At 33.7% G+C, this 20886-nt stretch overlaps 1 protein-coding gene across 2 annotated transcripts in view; it reads left to right on the top strand.

Moving 5' to 3' along the window:
- LOC137923339 (uncharacterized) overlaps positions 1-19921 on the top strand; it is a 30798-nt gene extending 10877 nt beyond the window's left edge. For both annotated transcript variants that reach the window (XM_068766565.1, XM_068766566.1), the window contains exons 3-8: positions 507-733; positions 2300-2755; positions 3822-4089; positions 11074-11173; positions 17058-17265; positions 18932-19921. In XM_068766565.1, coding sequence (XP_068622666.1) covers positions 507-733; positions 2300-2755; positions 3822-4089; positions 11074-11173; positions 17058-17265; positions 18932-19425 — 1753 coding nt within the window. In that variant the 3' untranslated portion in view covers positions 19426-19921. The remainder of the gene's footprint in view (positions 1-506; positions 734-2299; positions 2756-3821; positions 4090-11073; positions 11174-17057; positions 17266-18931) is intronic.
- Positions 19922-20886: the final 965 nt, after the last annotated feature.

Here is a 20886-nt window from a genome sequence, read left to right as displayed (position 1 = left end):
CTTAGACAGTCATATAATGAAGATCTGTGCCCGGTTATTTTTAATATAACAATAATAGTCAAACATTAGACATAAATTGTCATGTAGGATAAATAATTAACATTTATAATTACAATTTATAATTAGAATGAAAATAATAACATATTATTACTAAAATATGCGAAATAGAAAATTTATTGTGTTATATATTATCAGATATAATCTTTATATCTTTGAAATACGTCTTATTCAAATATTTAGACCAACAACTTTTTGAAGTACAAAATATTAAAATTAATTATTATTTACTATCTGTACTTTCAAAATTTGTACTGCCAGAAGTTATTGGCCTGTTGCATTACAATAGGGACTTACTTTATATAGGGTGAATGCAAATAATTGTAACTTGAAAGCATAAGCAGGCCGATCGATCCTTTCGCAATTCTAATGGCAGACTCTTATTCAGCTGTGGACGCCTTACGATAATGTGTTTCTATATCTTTTTTATCATTTGTCCGTTGTTGCAGTGACTTCGAGCAGCAACTATCGCCTTTTCTGATACAAAACTCCTGCGATGAAGTACCGCCCGTGTTGGAACCCATGAGCCCGGAGAACAGTCAGGATGTGATCATACAGGACAGCAATGATACCTCGAGTAGTTCAAATGACTCCGTCGAAGACACCGTGGACATGTTGGATTTTGAACAGAACGTAGTGCCCGGTTTCTTGAACAAAAGTACATTCCAAAGCCCCGGTGAGTCACTGTTTGGCCAGCCGCATTATTCTTAAAACAGACGTATTGCGTAAGACGAAATGATATTTACATATGTAATAATCCACCACTTATCTCAGCGTTGTCGCTCTGGAAAGCATGCTTATTTAAGTTAACAGGCTATACTCTTAATGGACGTAACGTGGGTCGCAAATAAAGGGTATGATTGTGAGAGCACTGATGCTATGTTGGGAGCTCTATTTTAGTCGAAGCTATTCACGAGATTGTGGTTGAATCCGTCTGCTATAGCTGGCGTTCTCTCGAAATCTATCGTTTTTGGGACGTGCATCTAAAATTCCGCCCGCATTTGAAAAGAATTTCCTGAATTGAAATTGATCCCAGCAAATACGGTGACTAATTGGATGTCATTTTCATTCGATGATATTCTGACCTAGATGTGTTACTTAACGGTAAACATACGCATTGAAAACCTCTATCCTTGTTAATTTATTTTCTTTAATTTCATAATAGCATCTGTTACAATGGTATGCAAAGTGAGCATTAATTATCGATGTATCAGATATTTTCGTACCAATGCAACATCGAAAATTTCAAATATGTTCTGATTTACATTGCCTCCTATAGAAATCTACTAACGGGGCTAAAATATTCATAATACATTTTTATGAATAGTAATCTAATACATCGGTAATTAATGCTGATTGTGCATTCTGCCGTTATAGGTAATTTTTTCTTATTTCAAGATTAGATATAGAATGCAGCTTTAGTATGCTACATCTGCATTGCTGCAAATTTTCTAATAATATAAATTGTAGTCGGGTGTGTGAGCTTCTTTATGCCTGAATTGATATATAATGGAGAACCATTCAACAATAGAGTATCAACTATAAAGAGGATGCGTGGATGTACTGAATTTCGCAATCGCCCAATCATGTTGCGTCGACCCGTGATAAATAACTTGAACGTTAGTGAGTCATCTCGTTGTTACGTTATAATTTAAAAGATGCCATCTTATTTATAAACACTTCTATTTATCTTTTGTACTTTTTTCCGGGAATTCACCTGAGACGTTAAAAGCTGACATTGCACGTTTATTGTGTACACATATAAATAAATAAATATATATTTATATATATATATATAGATATATATATATATATTTGTATGTATGTATATACGCATAAACATAACAGAAATGTGATCTCTCACTCTAATCCTCATTGTTAAGCTCACTGTCGCTTAACTAGCCATGGAAGGGACTTATCGATGCAGCCGTACAGATTGGCAAGTTGAAATAAAAAGTCGCATACCGACCAAAAAAGATGACCGATGACCACTAAACGGAAAGCGCAGCGTAGCACGTCCACAAACAATTTGTCCAAATGATGGGGTCATTAAAGTCGTCTGAAAACTCCGGACGCAGACCTCTTTTAACCCATTATTTATTACCAATCTATGGGAGAGGTCTATATCCAGCTGTGGACGTTCTACGGCTAAGATGACGATGATGATCAATTAATACTGCAAAAAATTATACAGTTGAAACCTAAATTTGGCTTTATATTTATTTAATAAATTATATTTTAGGCAAAGGTAACAGGAAACGTCGTCTCTCCCAAACACCACAAGTCGCCGTACAACCGAAAGTCCAGAAGCCAACTGCAAGCGTATCCGTAAATAATGTACAAAAACCCCAGTTAGTAGTGAAAGCGCAGCCACAGAAACCTGTCAAAGTGGCCAACATTCAGGTTATCAATGCGCAACCCACGAAGGTTTATTCGAAACCTGTCGAGTCCGTGGCTCCACAGCGAAGAGTAATAAGAGTTGCCCCTATGGCTGGAAATCCCCGTTCCATCCTATTGCCCGTTACCATTAAAGATATGAAAGATTTGAAGTCGATTAAAATAATTAATGCGGCTGATTTAAAGAATGCCTCGAAAATTAAACTCGCGGCTGCGAATTTGCTCTCGCAGAGGAAACTGCAGGACCTCAAAGTGGAGTCCCGCGGCGACTACGAATATGAACACAACAGCAATCAGTGCGGTGAGTGGCGTTTACATTTTTTATTACGAATCGTTTGAATTGACTCGCGTTGATTGAGAGTAATTGTTTGAATTCGGTCGCGCAGCTATTGTTTGACTGCGGTCATCGTACTTGTGATATTAAATATTTTTATGTATATAGTAAAATGAAATCTATTCTAATTTTTATTATATCGATGTAAAAATTAGAAGAAAAAAAATATATACCTATATCTCGGCTTCAAGTTGAATACCCTTTTATAAGATCAAAGATAATGAAAGCTTCTACTGCTATATTTGAAAAAAATGACAAAGAAAGTTTATTTTCTAAGAGTACTATACTGTAAATGACTTCATAAAAGATCGCATTTCTCAATGATCTCTGTGTTCTCCAGGGTTTTTAAGTGTCTATTAAACATGTTATTTTTAATATATGTCGTCCTGTGGAGTTTTCGTCGCCTGGTCTTCTCGTCAGAGGCATTTATCATACAAACAAATGGTTGGCACCCTTTGACGTCAATAAAAGATGTAAATACGACGTCTGTTGAATAGATTTTCTTCCTTCTCGTTTCGTAAATAGTTTTTTTTTTTTAATTTATAGTTATTACGTACGTACGTAAGTACAAAATAATAAACATTTTTGATTTTCAACTTTGTAGCACGGAAAGCTTTTCGAGTCTATTTATTACAAGGCCAAAGTTATAATTACTCGAAGGCGCATTTTATGCGTCAAAGTAGAAGTTTGGAGTCAATTAATGTTGTAAACTTGCAACATTACTTACATTGTTAAATTTAATTAACTTGTTTTTGAAGGGAAATGTTCTTCTTGATTTATAACTCACGATTTATGTAACTTTTCGAATTTAATTTGTCATCGTCTCACATTTATATTTATGAGCCTAACAAATTTTGTTTCGAATTTGTTTATGACGTGTAATTGAAGGAATAGAATAACGCTAATACATAAACATGACGCCAACCGTTGTTCAGGTTTCGTCTTAGTTTGCATCGGAACTCCGTAACTGGAACTAGGGTAACTGGGCTCCAGGTTTCGCATAATGAAATTTCAAAGTTTTTATTTATTCTAGATGATTCCGGAAGCGAACGAAGCGACGATGACGAGGATCACAAGGAAATAAAAATTTCCGACGGCAAAAACGGTTACCCTCGTCTCGTTCTAACCGCTGAGGAGAGACGCTTGCTAGCAAAGGAGGGGATATCGCTACCCACTAGTTACCCTCTCACGAAACACGAGGAGAGAGAGTTGAAGAGAATTCGCAGGAAAATCAGGAATAAGATTTCGGCTCAAGACTCCCGTAAGCGCAAGAAGGAGTATGTTGACGGACTCGAGGATAGGTGAGTTGTGCAAAACATCATTTCATACATATGATACGGCTTCAATTAATTACTTGTAGAAAAAAAAATTCGAATACTTCTGTACTCAAGTAGGCGTAGTTTGCAGTCGTCCCAGTGTAGGTAGTTCCGTCTCACACGCTTATTATTAAATATAGTACCCGGCATTTGATTTGGCACGTCGAAAAGGTCTGAAAACTGCGATAAAAATAACGCTTTATAAAGCAAAACCCAGCCAATTTTTGCTGTAAATTATGCTCTTGTGTGCGATGTCGCAAATCAAATGCTGGACACTACCACTTTTGAATATCTTACCTCTGATTATTATATAATAAAAGAAAAGCCGTAATCGCTAATGAGCGTTTTCATTTACATTTCGTTTTTGTTCATTGTCCTGAAACAAGGTCGTGACTTGTCAATAAGCCAGTAATCACCTGCGATAGCGTCCTTCGATCACGCACACCATAATGGTGTTCCAATATGTCTCTGCTTTTGGTTGAGATTTTTTTTTTCTTCGCACATTTATTTATTCATATTATTGTTCATATAGAATCATTTACAGTGGGCCTTATTATTTATTTATCCATGTATATATAATATATATATAAATATCTCTAGAAACACATGGCTTAGACTCTTGAAATTCGATAGAAATATTTCTTCGGATTTTACGAAATTCCACCAGAAACGGGGTTTGAGGGAGCCAAGAATGGATAATTATAAAATCAATACTTCATCATGTCAGCCAATAGCCGTTCACTGCAAAGCAAAGATCGACTTCCCCTAAAGATCGGCATGAAGACCGGTCATGAGCTGCCAGCGACTTCGCGGCCTTAACTATGCCTTCGATCCACCTAGTGGTGGACTTATCCACTGCAACTTCAGACCAGCAATTCTTCGAGATACTTCTGTGATTGCATGCCTACTGTGTTACTAAAAAAAACATATTTTAATACCTACAGTGAACATAATCTTAAACGACATGATTACCTAAATACTCGTAAATAATTATTTGAAAAAATAATTTCGCAGTCGATATTTGATTATCTATTCGTGTAAGTGTAACACTTCGATAACGAGTCGGTTTATTTTTGAGCGTGTCGCCGTGTCTTGTGGATACAATTGTACTTTCAAGGTTATTAGGTATGTTTGCTCTGTACTATGAATATTTATTTTCAATATTAACATTCTACAGTAAACATACAATCTAGCACAAGCTGAAAAAAGCGAGAAATATTTTATACCATCTACTATTACGTACTTATAATAAGGTATTATTTTTTTATTCATTCATATTATTATCGTAAGAGATAGACGATCAGTAAACGGCTGAGATGCGCTAGATTCCTGTGATACAATATTATATAATTCAATTTTGACTATTAATTATATAGAATTGACACTGTTCCCAAACAAGTTTCTATATGATGGGCAACAGCGACCTCAGCGTACCGTAACGACCATATGCGTGATTGCCAACCCTTGTACCTAGCGTGGCGGTTATGATATATCCCCCCGTAAATATATTTGGAGGAAGCCTATGCCTGTGCAGTGAGCGTCTACCGGCTAAAACGAGGATAATTTATAGTGATCACTAGTGTATACGATGAGAATGCCAGAAAAGCTTAATTTAAAAGAAATTAGAATCAGATTGAGCCCCAGATTGAGCCATAGGGTCATCCTTCAGCTTAAAGCTACTGGGGTGTTCCTTACGCGCATTGACCTGGGAAGAACCCACAGGAAACTCAGATGATTTGTTTTTGTGGATACCTTCACAATTTATTTCTAAGCTTAATGTTAACCTAAAATCCTACTAACTATAGTTGAATTTTATTTACAAGGTGTGGTGTTATTAATTTCTTAAATTTTAAATATGAAATTATAGACATTACGTGGTGTTTATGAGACACAGTATGCAGTTTACCATAAGTTACAAATTTTAGGAAACAATACGCGTCTATTCGCAAGGGCTTAATTCAATTAGTCAATGTGAACACAGCTTTATTATTTACTACGATCTAATTGGTCAAGAGGCGCGGCTAAACTGACTCTACTATGAGTCATTGTTTCCTTAACCCTTCGTTTGCCGCAACACGGCGTCTGTCAGTGTCGGGAACGAAATTTGTTAAAATGATAAATGAAATATTGTTGTTTATGATCCTGTGGTCTGTAGTACATCCACCACAACAATTTTATAATGTATTTTTAAGGTGATTCGATATAAAGTGGCCTACTTTATTTCGGGCAGATCTGACCCATACGCACCCGGGGAGTTCAGACAGATGTCCATAGGCAATTGTAAGGTTAAGCTAAATTTTATTCCAAGCCGATTTCATAATTTTGTTTCATTGTCCCATATCCAATTCAAAAATAAATATTCGCTTTTGAGTCGTGACATGAGACTCGATTAAATTAAATTGCTGATAAATTGTAATAAGAAAGGCGATAACTTTAACATAAAATTTAAAAAAAAAACAGGAAGTTTCATTTTTACATGGTTCTTCCGCAAACCGGTCGAACATGATTGGAAACCTCTTGGAAAATAATTAATAATGATATTATGCATCAGTTTTTTTTTACCTAATAAAATGATTTATTGGGTATAACATCTGGTAAATTTTCATTTATTATTATTGCTTTAGTATGAAAACAATTCTATGGAATGAGTACATAAAAAATTAAAAATTGTATCGCTCTCTTTCCTCTGCAAATTTAATGGAGTTTAGTGACTTGTAGTATCTATTGTATGGACGACAATATTAAACGTCTTCCATCGACGTTACCATTGTCTACTTTAATAATGAAGAAAATGAATAAACAAATCTGTTCTTCATTTTTAAATGCACCTTACAATTACTGAAATCGGGTTTTAACCCTTTTAGTGACAAAGCTATTTTACCAACATATGATAAAAATGTCAGTAAAAAAGTGCATTTTTATAGATATTTTATATGAACAAAAGAAATATTCACCGTTTCCGTTATAATATGTACAACAATATTCATAATTTTTTTCAAAATTCTTTTCATAAGATTTTATACCATGATAATAAAAAAGCGAGTGAATACAGCATATTTATTGACAAAAAAAATATTTAAAAAAATATATTGAAAATGAACAAGACGTATTTACAAACATGTTTCTCTACGCAAACACCGTGCAGTTTTTTTTAAGACTTGCGCGCGCAAAAAGTGATCTGTCAAGAAGAGGGCCATCGCGACGCTAGCGTTTTTCACAACTAGCGATAGGACCGCGACGGCGCTCCTTGGCACTAAAAGGTTTAATTGAGGAAAGAAAAAAAAATGGACACGGGGAGGCTCTTCGTTATATCTATTAAGTGATTGGTTATAGGTGATCGTTAGAGAGGTGTATAAGTGAAATATAGCTCACTTGCTTTCATTCTATGTATTGTACCCCTGTCCCAAGTTTTAGAAATAATGAATAGACTAATGTTACAAAAGTAAAAAAAAATTGGAAAAATTAAAAAAAAATCGAATTACCATTTATTAAAATTAATTATTGTTTTTTATCTGTCCGTGCAGATTTTGTAATGCCAGAAGTTATTGGCATGTCACATTGAAATATATATTATCTATCTATCTCTTTATACAGTGTTTTTGCTAACTAATGAAGTGTACACTCATTATTTAAAGCTTTTGTATTCTAAAGCTCGGTGAAGTATAAATTATGACAATGTTTAGTCAATTTATGTATAAAAACCTTGTCAGTGTTTAAGAATATAGTATATGTGAAAACTGCTATGTACACAAGGTTAGTACTAGAAATAAAGATAATCTTGTTACACGAAGCGCCTTGGCCATTATTTACATTTCTGTTATGAAATAATATGACTTGTAACGCTTCAAAGTTAATAAATAGAGAAAAAATTACTGATTTTTAAGTAAAAAGAAAAAAAAAGTAGAAAAAAAAACGGTTTGTTTTAGGCTTTCTTAAGATCAATGTGCATTTGAAACTTTTCTAGATTTATCTTAAGTTGAAAGATGTAATTATAAAAGAAGTAAATTGTATACTAGTCTCGTCTAATTGAGTTCTTTTGACATTTTTCATCTTGACACATAACTAATTTATTGAAACACTTAAATAAAAATCAGGTGCATCTTGCCGTAAACCATATAGATTCATCTATCTAGTGTTCATATTAACTGTAAAATAAAACTTGTAAAAAAAAATTACTGTTATGGGGTTTGAGGATAAAGTTACTGGCTGGCAATAATGTACTATTTCTGTACACGGTGCAGGTTTTGTATTTGACTACTTAACGCCATACCTGCAATTTCTTGACTCAAATGATGAGAGAAATCTACGATCGTCAAATAATCTTTTACTACTTTGTCCTCACAAAACTGATTCTGTTCAAAGCGTTTTACTTTTAAATAAATTCCGCTCGGAATTTAAGTCCGCAATCTGTTACATGTTTTAAAAAATGGTCCGTTATTATATATATTGTGAGAAGAGTCGACGTAACTTGTCTTATTTTACATTATATGTATTTAAGTATGTGTAGATTATGTATATATTATATCCTTCTATATAAGCATGTAGTCGTCGTCATCATTTCAACCTATAGACGCCCACTGCAAGACAGGCTTTCCCCAAAGATATATATGGGGGATGTACCATAATCGCCACGCTCGGCGGACGGTTATGGTAAGCAGAGGACGCTGCTGCCCATCCTTTGAAAACTTATTTATGAGCAGTGACAGTCCTGTATAATTAATATACTAGGAAGTGTGAATTATAAGATTGTGTTCTGGGAATCGAACCCGCGACTGTAAAACGAAGTCCTCTACCGCTAGGCTGGCTACCACTGCAATGATATAAGTATATATAATGTAGTGTGTATAACATAATTATTATTAATTACATAATAAGTACAGTATGTCATCATGGCCATAATTTAAGCCACACGATTTCCAATGTTGGAAATTAGCCTCCCACGTACATTTCTAATAAGGCCGGTTGGAAGTGGCCTGCTTACACCGCCTTTTGACAACCTTAGCTTTACAAGTATAGTACACACTGCCTATTTATTTTCTCTGCAGCACCCGAGGTTGGCTTACAAAACGCCTATAAGGCATTAAGTCCGCACTTACACTGTTGCAAATATATAATAAATTTGTATTAAAATCTTAGATAGCAGCACGTCTTTCATCTTTTATTAAGACGTATTATTTGCCGCGTACAGTAACACTCTAGTATTTGGTTATTACCTTTTAAAACTTAGGTCATATTAATAATATGTGTCTCTACGTAATTCATAATTGTGTCTTTAAGTAATGTATAATCGAATTAAGACTCGACACGTCACCGACGACCGGTTTTCATGAAAGGTCAAGCGTTCAGAGAAGCGCTTCCGACGTTTTACGCCCTTTACAACCTGTTTTTGTAATGTATTTTATTGGAAAACTTGAATATTAATTGTTTACTCAGTAAATGGTATAGTTTAGTGCTATCGAAACCATGCGAGCTATTTCGTATATCACCATATTAAAAGGCTACAGGCCGTTACTGAAAGCTGAATACCGTAAACGTTCGCGGCGGCGGCGCTTACACCCTTTCGCATTTACACGCTTTCACTCTTCCTCCCACCTCTCCGCGCTTTTCTAACGTGCGGTATAGCTATTTCGGTAATACTATAATATGTACCTACTTTGTATAGTGCATAGTTGGACCACCAAAGACTATGTATTTTTAACCCTTTCACGGCCAACTACGCTTTTAGACAGTCAGCAACGTTTCAATTGTTATATATATTGCTCATTTGTTACCCCATTATTGACACGTTTCTGGTAACTCCGCAACGAAACGTTATATACTACAGGAGTCTAAAGAAATTACCTTTTTTTTATTTTTTTGTAAAAATATTCTATTAAATATAACTTGCCTGAAAGGCTGGAGAAAGAATCTTATGTAGGATTCCTTTTTACCGCAACCACTTCCGTCGTTTTCAATACTTCGTAGAGAGTCTAGGATCCACAAAAGGCACCGGTGAAAGTAAAAATATAACTAGGCTAATGAGATCATGTTATTTATAAAAGAGACGTAATCGATGTGTTGCATATACATCTACAAACTTATCGACATATTGCGTTAGTTAGATCACTTACAGTAAAAATATCTTGTGCGTCATGTTACGTAAAAATATATGCGTTTCAATATATTTTAACTTGATTGTATTACAAATTTGAATTGAATATAGGTAACAGGCATGAATGAATTTAAAAAAAATGTGAGGAAAAATCACACTCTTAGATTAATTCTGGTCGTTTTTGTTTTAACACATTCCATGCCACGTGGGGGGTTTACGACCCCCGCTGCAAAGGATTTTTAAAAAATGAATTAAAGGATCATATTCGACCCTACAATTCATTTTTTAAGAATATCAATAGATATTCTTAAAAATATTTGAAATATTTATATTAAATATAATATAAAATATATAAAAAAATATATACAATTTTTCCCGCTAATAATTACTTTGCAGTATTGAAAAAATGTAAAGCATACGTATTAAACGACTTTTTAATTTTTAAACTGTGGGTCGTACACGGCCCACGCGGCCTTAATGGAAAATATTTAAAAATTGCCGTGGCACGGAACGTGTTAATAAACTTTTATATCATCAGTTGTTATCAGTAGAGATCCCAATCGAAAGATAAGCCTAGCAGTAAGCTCTAAATAAACAATGCCCTCCCAGCATCGTCTTATTGCAGTAGTTAACTCTTGGACCCCGGTTTGTGAAGGTTGACCGATGATGACCAATATACTTTTTTACACGTTCTTGTCATCTGTGATTTAATTTTCATCACCAGTTATCAATCTCAAAAACCGCTTCAGTTTCATTAAAGGATACCGGATCAATAAAATAGTTGCGTATAACATGTCGATGCCAAATCCTCCACGTGGCGTATTATTTCACAAGAATCGACAATGTTTTGTGTGTGACTCACATTTGTTTTGCCGCAGGGTGAAACAATGCACGGCGGAAAACCAGACGTTGATGAGGAGGATAAAGATGTTGCAATCGCAGAACCAAACGCTCTCCGCGCAGTTGAAGAGGTTACAGGTAATAATTTGCTTTATTTTTCCTTTACATTTACATTGGTCCCAGCATTTCTGCGTGTAAAATCTAGCGGTAACTCTTCAGAATGGAAATATAATAAAATGTTAATAGTTAATTTTACATTAAATTACGAGTATTTATCTCTCTTATTTATTTTTTTGCTACTTATTCTGTCACGGAATGATCGGAATAGATGTTTGTATATTTCATCGCGAAGTCTGAACATTAAAAATAAAATTTAAAACCCATGTAAACTGTATAAGGGACAATATGTATTAAAGGACAACTCGTTAAACACTTCGTACCGACTTCAGAGGAAACACAGGATGATTGGTTATACGTGTAAAAGCTTTATAGGGGAATAGGTCATTTTCTGTCAATTAATAAGTTGTATTTATTGCTAAACAGACCTACACACAATAAAACAATAACGTAATGACAATGAAATAATTAGAAATATCATTAATATTTCAGATTGCTATATAACATAAAATAATTCTTGTTGTTATTGGCCTGTCGTATTTTAAAAGAGAAAAATAACATATTATATTCAATATAACATATTTCAATATGTACCGGTAGATTTAAAAAAGGCGTGAAAGCTTTTTTTTGACAAATGAGTTACACAGTTCCCCTTCAAAGCTTTTACACTTATAACCAATCATCTTTGTGTAAGGGACAACCTGTATATAAAGCGTCCACGGGAACACTTCATACTGATTTTCGAGTCGATCTGTACAAGAAAAAATAAAAGTAACGGTCGTCTGTCACATTTATAACTTGGAGTTTCCGTAATTCTATTTGGGAATTCCCAATTCTCGAAGTCACTTACATAACAAGATTTTTCGTAATTCCGAGGACTAGTTATTTTTATTGTTTGTTGTTATAAAAAGGTCAAATGACTCAGTATTAAAGGAATTGCAAATGCAAAAAACACGTTGTTGTTAACTACAGGATAGTTGGTTATAGGTGTAGAGGCTCGAAAGGTCTGAATGTCTCCATTTCCCGTCAATTAATCAAAATTCGAATTTTACTACATATCAAAATAAATTATTGTTCACTATCTTCATGTTATCTAGTTTATCTTCATTTGTCAGCAAAAATTTTAAGATTTTTGGCTGACAAATGAACAATCGCCCTCTTTAAACATTTTACACCTATAAGCATTTATACTATACTAGAAAAATGTATTTTGTAAAACCCAAGTATTTTATACAGAGTAATAATGTCTAAATTATGGTCGGTACAAACCAGGCCGATGTCATATTGTTCCACCGGAAATCTAGATAACTGACCTAACAATGGTACGATTGACTATGCACATATACTCTTTTGTACCCATGTTTAATAATTTGTAATAAAATTTTAATTAATATCGATTAATAGATAGGTTTTAATAAAAAAGCTTATGTGGAATCTAAATAACATATTTGTTTGTTCAAATATCGAACATTTATACAAATTTAAGATTCTTAATATATTATCTACGAATAGGGTATGTAGTATAGTCACCAGTACAGTTTATATACAAAAACTATAAATATATAAAATAATAAATCGAAAAAAAAAAAAGGATTTTCGCAAATAGTCCAGTCTGTCGCAATCTGGCTGGTTATGACACCAAAATGGTTGCCTTAAAAAATGTTGCATTCATATTTCATTTGTTTTTCATTTTACTTAAATGGATTAAAATACCAAAAATACCATTTAAAATTAAACCAATTAAAATATTATATGATTAACTTTTATTAATTATATTATATAATTAATAAAAATATTATAAAATTAATATACTTTATTAATAATATATTACGTAATATAAACTAATATTAACCAATTAAAATAAAAATATGAAAAAAAAAACAAAAATCTAAACAGAAAATGCGGTACATTTTAAAATTTTATTTAAATAAAAGATTTTGTGTGGCCCATAAGAGTAATAAGTTTAAATGTTTTCAATCCGTGAATTTTGGTGTCGAAGAAGCCCGTCGTTTTAGTCGCCGAGTTACGGGATAAAATGGACGACATTTTTAAAACAGATATGGAGAATAGATAAAGATCGACATATCAGTAGTTAAGAGTTGTTACATATCTGAAGAATTAAAATTAAACATAAAACTGTTTTGAATAATATATACAAGAGTTGTTTGTTAAGATTTTAATACGTTTACGACACTAAGTAATAACTCGTGATTATACATACGACTTGTTTTTCAGAGTAACGTTGCAGTTATAATATAAATAACTTATGTCGGTATTTACGCACAGGAATATGCCGACGGTGATGCGGTCTTTTACCGGGGACACTTTTAACCTGGCTTCTAATCTTTTTTTCTATAATATTTTTTCAACAAAATATAATAGCCATCAATCATATTGGGTCAATCAGTCGAGTTTTAATCAGGGTAAGTGGGGGTCTAATTTCATTTCCGGTTGTAATTCCGACCCACCCTGTTACGTTCCAATATAAATTTGAATTAAGAGAATTGACCTCTATTGAACAATGATTTTAAAGTATCCGTTAATATTATTACATTCTCTTACAATTGCTTAATGTTTAAATAGCAAATGTACTATATTTGTACATATGCATATGTATGATGACCCAATGCATTAAATAGCACGAATTATTGACAGAAACTGTGTTAGCTTATACATCCGAAGGCTGTACAAGTCTTAAAGGTTGCTGCCGAAAATTAGCTTATTAACCAGCTATACCAATAATTTCTTTAGGTTTATTTGAAATTCGAATACAGCAATGGTTACACACTTATATTTTCTTTGATAGCACAGATAACGTAATCTAATAAGATATGAGTATTATATTACTATTTTAGTTAATGGTAGTCGTAAGAGTATATATGTCAGATTTTTTATCTATTTTATTTCCCTTTTCTCTTCTTATTTGACACCCAAATGGTTACGTGGTAGAAAATGGATTCGATAAGTTTATCGCTATACATTGTATAAAAAGTGTTTAATTAAAAGAAATAATCTGGTTTCCTTCTATCAGAGTCAATCTAGGAAGACATCAACCATTGCGTGTTCCTATCACTCGTGTATAGTACCGGTTATTTGCTTTGGCAAGTCTGTTTTCTCTAATTTCCATGTTACATGTGTACATTTTTTTTAAATAATATTAAATGATTTTAATAAAACGTATATATCTCTCGTTCATAACAGTAAGAGTGAAACGTGAAAAAATTGTAGAATTTATACGTAAATTATCGTAACGCATTTCAATGCGGAAATAATCTACTGTGTTATAGGAGAGATTACAAATTTATTTTATCAAGGATTATATTCTGATTAATTTTGTTTTTTTTTATTTGAGTGCATTAATAATATAAAAATAAAACCTTAATGATTTTAAATTCGTACCATGCGTTTAACAGACGACTGGACATTCCCCGGTAGAAATTATATTTGAAAGCAAGTTTTACACGAATTAATCGGACGAATAAATTTCAAGTTTTATATCGAGCGCGGTCGCTCGCCCGCTTATCGTTCATCCGAGCGCCGTTCCAGCGATAGTCGCATTGTCCGACTACAATTTAGTGCTTGTTTAAACAAAATGCAATGCCATCGAAAAACGTCGGACGGATTGCGTTTTGTTGTTGTAAGAGCTCCATCCCAGTACCTGGTTGCATTGACGATTTATGTAATACAAAGTTTTATATTGTATTGGTGCAGACGGTAACGGAAATCAATACATTGTAGAAAATGACATCTATCCATTGCAAATGTAGATATTCAGTTTTAAGATTAATACTGAAAGGGATTTAAAAAATTGCAACAATTTTTATTACTTATTGGTCTACTTAGGGTTAATTATAAATATGTAAAATCGTGAAAATTAATGCAATAAAACTTGTTATGTTGTTCTTCAAATTTTTTCACTTTAAAATCGGCATTTTTTTGCGTTTAACAGTAGATCCTATAGTTCTACGATGATTATCAATGATAATGCGATTGTCGCTAGTAATGTTGGTGGTCGTATTTAAATTAATATATATTTAATTAATTCCTTGTTCTCGATACGTTGAATGTATGGAAATAAAATTCGTTACATGTGAGTTACGTGGCCTATATAAAACCTTCCTTACTATGCGGGTTACGACTTTACTTCTCGTGAAGGAAAAGTTTTTTGGCTATTGTGAATTACAATTCCAATCTATTAATTATAACTGTCGGCCAGTACGTTTTACTTTTCTTCAGAATATATATATATATTCTGAAGATATATATATATATTCTGCAACGATTGTATGTACACATAGCGCGATCGGTAGGAGTAATTAAAGTGTTTTAATTAGTATTTTTACGCTACAATTTTAATATATATATATATATATATATATATATATATATATGTTAACGCTTATTTGTATATAAATGTTCACATATTAATAAATGTTAACATTTTTATCGTACAGTCTAAAATGCGTATTTAGGTTCCGCCCACACGGGCAATGAAAGTGGTACAATGGGAAAGTGATGCACAAATATCTACTGACTGACGACGTGAAGGGCCATGTCACTCTCTCCGTCCGAATTGAAAACTAATCCGGTTTGAAATTCGTGTTAAAGTTTTTTTTTTGTCAATTAAAGCTGGAATTTTTGGCTGTTAGAATTATTATCAATAAAGAACTTTATGGTTAACGCGTCACTATTTATCTCAAATCAATGTGTACTGACTGGCGACCTAAACGCCCCGAGAAGTTCTTAGAAGGCGTTCGTCCGAGGGACCTAAGCGCTCGTCGACCTCTCAATACGGTAATATGAAGCGCCCATAGCCTAGGCTCCCGTGGAAGCACTCGAGTTTTCCTACAAAAAAATGTTAACTCTACTTGACATCTATTCCCTTCTTACTCAGACCTGCGGAATCAATAAATGCTAGTAGGCGCAACTATCATTAACAAATCCTTTCCTTAAAAAAAAAACAACGCAAACAGTTACCGTCTGAGAAAAATCCAGAGTCAGTACTGACAGTACTAACTCTATGATACGTAGAAATTCTCTTATAAAAAGCAAACCTGCTACCAAGCTGCTATATTTTCGTGACGTATAGTAATTTTATTGATCTTAGTATTTTTTAGAGATCTCAATATTTAGGTTTTTAAACAATATGGTTTCTTGTCAATTGGCCACTGAATCAATTAATTTTATAAAATTCATCGATTTATTGATTTATTTGATACCGTGGGGTTTAGTTGTTGCGATTCCATATTAAAGAGTTTATAATAAGCTAATCGATTTCGATTTTAAATTAACCTTTACACTCTAAATCCGTGGGTCAGTTAACGCGATAGATAGGATAACTATACCAAGATGTGATTAAAGATAAAAGTTAATTTTTGTATGCGTGTATATGGCGGACATCGACTCGATAACATCTTATAAATCTGATATAAAATATTTAAAAAATGAGAGTGGTACGACCGATTCGGCTAGTTAAAAGATAATTTAAGAAATATAAACCATCCTCAAACCGCGGAATGAATAAAGAAATCCGTTCCATTCTACAAACTTTTGACATAACATTTGCGATCCTAAAATTACAGTTACAAGAAACAAAAACTTATCGTGCACCATATCGTATTATAGCAAAAATATGACATAGTATGTCCTAAAATCTTTAATGTGAAATAGAAAATTTATTTCTGCAAGTTTTTTTTGATTAATAAAGCATTGAATCAATAAATTAAGTTACTTTTGTAACATGCGATTGCGACAGGCTAATATACAATAATAATTTAAACTTCGAATTCCACTTTCAAATACCAGTAAAATCCTCAAGAAGAACGATTTAAATATAATACTTTATTGTATCTTGATTTGAAAAACAAGGTTCTTGTTTCTAACACTTTATGTACTTTTTCCTCAGAGCGTTCTAAGCGGCGTGACGAATGGCACGAGTGGTAAATCAGCGCAGCCAGCGACCTGCTTGTTGGTGCTTCTACTCTCCGTGGCGCTTGTAGCGCTACCGTCAGTTCGCGACGAGCTGCGCCCGCGCCACGAAGCGACTGCAGCCACCGCTACCGCCTCCAATCCGGTGCCTGCCGTCACCCGTGCACTGCTCTCCGCCGCAAACAGTGAGACCCAATACCTAAATACACCACCACCATTTCAGCCGTATGACTTACACTGACAGACATGTGCCTCCCATATAGGTATAGATATACATTATGATCATTTCTGTCGCAAGACATCCATTAGATATTTGCTCCCGAACGTACTTCGGATGCAGTTCATTAAACAAATTATACATATTTATCCTTCGATAATTTTTTTAATACTGATATTAATTCAAAAAAGAATCTCTTCTGTCCGAACCACCGTGCGGCAGCTTAAAATGACCATTTATTTGTCTCGTGTTGATGCGACGCATTGAAAAACTTCTGCCGTCATCTGGGATAGCGCCTATTATTATCTTAGGCTACCGGTGTCTTACAGAGGATACCCGATAACTATCCCTTAATGTTTGTTATGTTTTGATGTTTAGAAATATTTAAGTGCAACTAATTCGAGTTTAAAATCAAGTCAAGACAGTATCTCATTTTCGTGCTACATCTGCCAATTTTTGTATTTTTGTACTTTACAATATACAACATGAAATAAAGTTGTTCAGATATATGAGACATTCCTTTACTTAGTTTGAAATCTAAAATTAAAAGTTTATCATTTAATATTTCTTATAAAATTCAAGAGGTTTTAGTTAAAATTTGTACAACTTCATTTGTCGACTTATTTGCATCGATGATATAATGTACACATGGATCATTATTAAATTTCATTTAAAAAGAACGACTTATGAGTTTCTGACCGGATCTTCTCAGCAGGTCAGTATTCCCAGCCAGTGGTAACATACTCTTATAATGTCAAAATAATCAACGATTCAAAAGTGCCTTTTTGAATTAAGATATTTTGAATTTGAAGCCATCGCGAATCATATTTTTCATCATCATCTCCTAGTAGCTATGTTACATAATTTAATATTGGTATACCCTCCGTGGATTGGTGATATAACCAGAATTTTGCATGAACAAAATGATCAAAAAATTCATACAATAAAGTTTCATTAATTGTAAAAGCGAACGAAATGCATAACAAAATTCTAACGAATTTTATCGTAAAAACATCGCCACCGCGCCGGCCGGACTCAGTACTGTCCATTGTTATGTAATTCGCGTTCATCGGAAATGATTTCATTTATACTTTTTTTAAAAAGAATTACGTCCACGATTTCAGCTTGTGAAATAAAGAGTTACATAAACACAAAGTCTTAACTCAACCAAGACTGCGTTTTGTGAGTTAAAACGGCGAAAGCGTAACGAATTCCACGAGCCGTTGCATACAGTTTGAAATAAGCAATCAAATGTTGCCACTGGATTCAAATGAATTTATTATCTTACAAAGATTAATGAAATATCAAAAAGTTCATTTTATAAACAGAAATAATATAAAACTACAAGTTTTAAAAGCAATGTTTGCATGAAATTTCATGCAAACAAAAAAGGTTATCATCATCATTACAGCCATAGCACGTCCAGTGCTAGACATAGGTCTCCCTATAGATTTCCTCTAGGACCAGATGGATTGGGACCTCTTGGACCCTTACCTGTCAATTGTCTCCACTCCAGAACTATCAGTTTGAAACGAAAATGTTAAAAAAAATTAGGCTAAATGGTTAAATTGTTCATAAGTTTTGCGCTTTGTTTTTATTTATGTAGATTGTGTAATTAGTGACGTAAATTTCAGAAACACCCCTGGAGGAAACGGTAATTGATGACGGGGAGTTCAACATGGAGGAACTGATCACATTTCACCGCCCACACTTGGACCACGACTATCAGGTTATCAAAAACGTGGACACCGGCAAACCGCTGCCGAATGGATATGTCGATTTGCCTATAGATGAGGACTGGCCACCTAATCTCAAGAAACGGATGAAAAAGCTCGAGTTTGATTACGACGACGGCCGCGACTACCTGCCGATCGTGAAGCAGGATAACTATGAGAGCTTTCACAAACTTAATGGGAGAGTAGAGAATGAGCCGAGGTTCTTTGACAAGAGTTTCATGAACAGCGCGTTGCTGTCAGCAAGCCGCAAGCTCGGGGAACTGCTCGACGCACTGCCGCCCATACCCGTCAACAACGAAGACCTCGTCATTGAGGAGGTTACGGACTACGACACCAGGAACCACAGCGAGGTGAAGACCTTCGTCGTCAGCGGCAACGCCAATGAATTCTGAACCCGATATTCACTTCCTATATTATTTTCTATTTAAATGTAATTCATTTTAGAAACGTTTTCTTTTTGCACGAATAGTTTACTACTACTTTACTGTTCAATGCAATTCTTATAGTGATAAGTTGATTTCGGAGTTTAGTACATTTGAGTGTTAACTGTGAAGAGATTCAAATAAAATATAATGTCTCTTTTTACGCAAGAAATTGGTCGTAATTTGCGTAAAATTATTTGCAATAAATAATTGTATATTTATATTATTCATCGAAATTAATATATTTTTATTATATTTTTACATGATAAGTTTAATTTTATTTGACGTAAGTTTAATTTTAAGCATTTCCGTGTTAGGATTCGGTGCAATTATGTAGTTACTGATCTTCAGCGTTATCTAGTTGTTCTTAAGGCTTTATTTTTCTTATTCCTTCGAATCTTTACTACGCTGTTTGAGGACCGTTGGAATGAGACTGTTAATTGGAATAAATTATACACTTATATAATTGTTTTTTTTATTTTTCTCGGTAACCATTTCGTCTTATATATTTTCAGCCATACGTGCCACGGCAATTTTTGTAGGTTATCCATTGAGTCTGCGGGGCGCATACGACCCACACTAAAGATTAAAAAAGTTTAAGTCGTAGGCTTTACAAATTTTCAAACCTGCAATAAAGCAATAAATTTAATTTTAAACGAATTGTTTTAATAAACATAATGTTTGCTCTATCAGACTGGTTTCAAGCTTCTACTTGACCATTGTAATAAAGACCAAATGCATAAATATAATGCATTTTCCTCAAGACGTTTAATTTTATTACCTACAAATTTATTGACAAATGAGTTGTCTGGACAACCTTCACAAAATGGTACAATTTTTTAACATTATATTCATTGCAAATTTTGCAGCCTTGTCTAAATTAAATTTTTCATTCTTTTTTTAGTTCATAGCGAACTCTTTGGTACGCAAAAATTTTTATCATCACGGGTCATTATTTCCATAGCTAACAGTTTTCTAAATTCAACGCTTGATATTTTACTGCTCGTGAGACTTAAATATTATCCACGCATTTACAGTAGTATTAAAAAAAAGTACGACCCTAATTGTTTTATACCATTATACGGATTTGCGTAATGGATTGCAGGATGACAATTGATTAGGAACATCGTTAATTTTCCTTATTGTGATCTATCACAATTTTCGGTTTGAGACAGTCATACCCCCTTTTCGGTACAACAACCGTTTCGTCAGTGTATTGTAGATAATAAAATGATGTCACAATTGTCTTTCGATTTGAGTTATGTTAATCCTTCCAAACTTTATTTAGCAATATATTTCGTTACGCTTTAATTTTTCTGCGACCAAATCTTTCGGGACGTCGCGGCGATAGGACAGCATTTTTTCAATGAGATGAGTATTTCTTGCAATTAGTTGCTTAGCCAAGTCGTCACTATTGTACTAGTTAGCGGT

Source organism: Battus philenor, unplaced genomic scaffold, assembly GCF_028537555.1.
Source record: "Battus philenor isolate CCGP_79_NKW_IND1 unplaced genomic scaffold, ilBatPhil1.0.hap1 SCAF_21, whole genome shotgun sequence".
Lineage (NCBI taxonomy): Eukaryota > Metazoa > Arthropoda > Insecta > Lepidoptera > Papilionidae > Battus > Battus philenor.
Note: the sequence above shows the minus strand (reverse complement) of the source record. Positions and strands in the feature narration are given on the sequence as shown.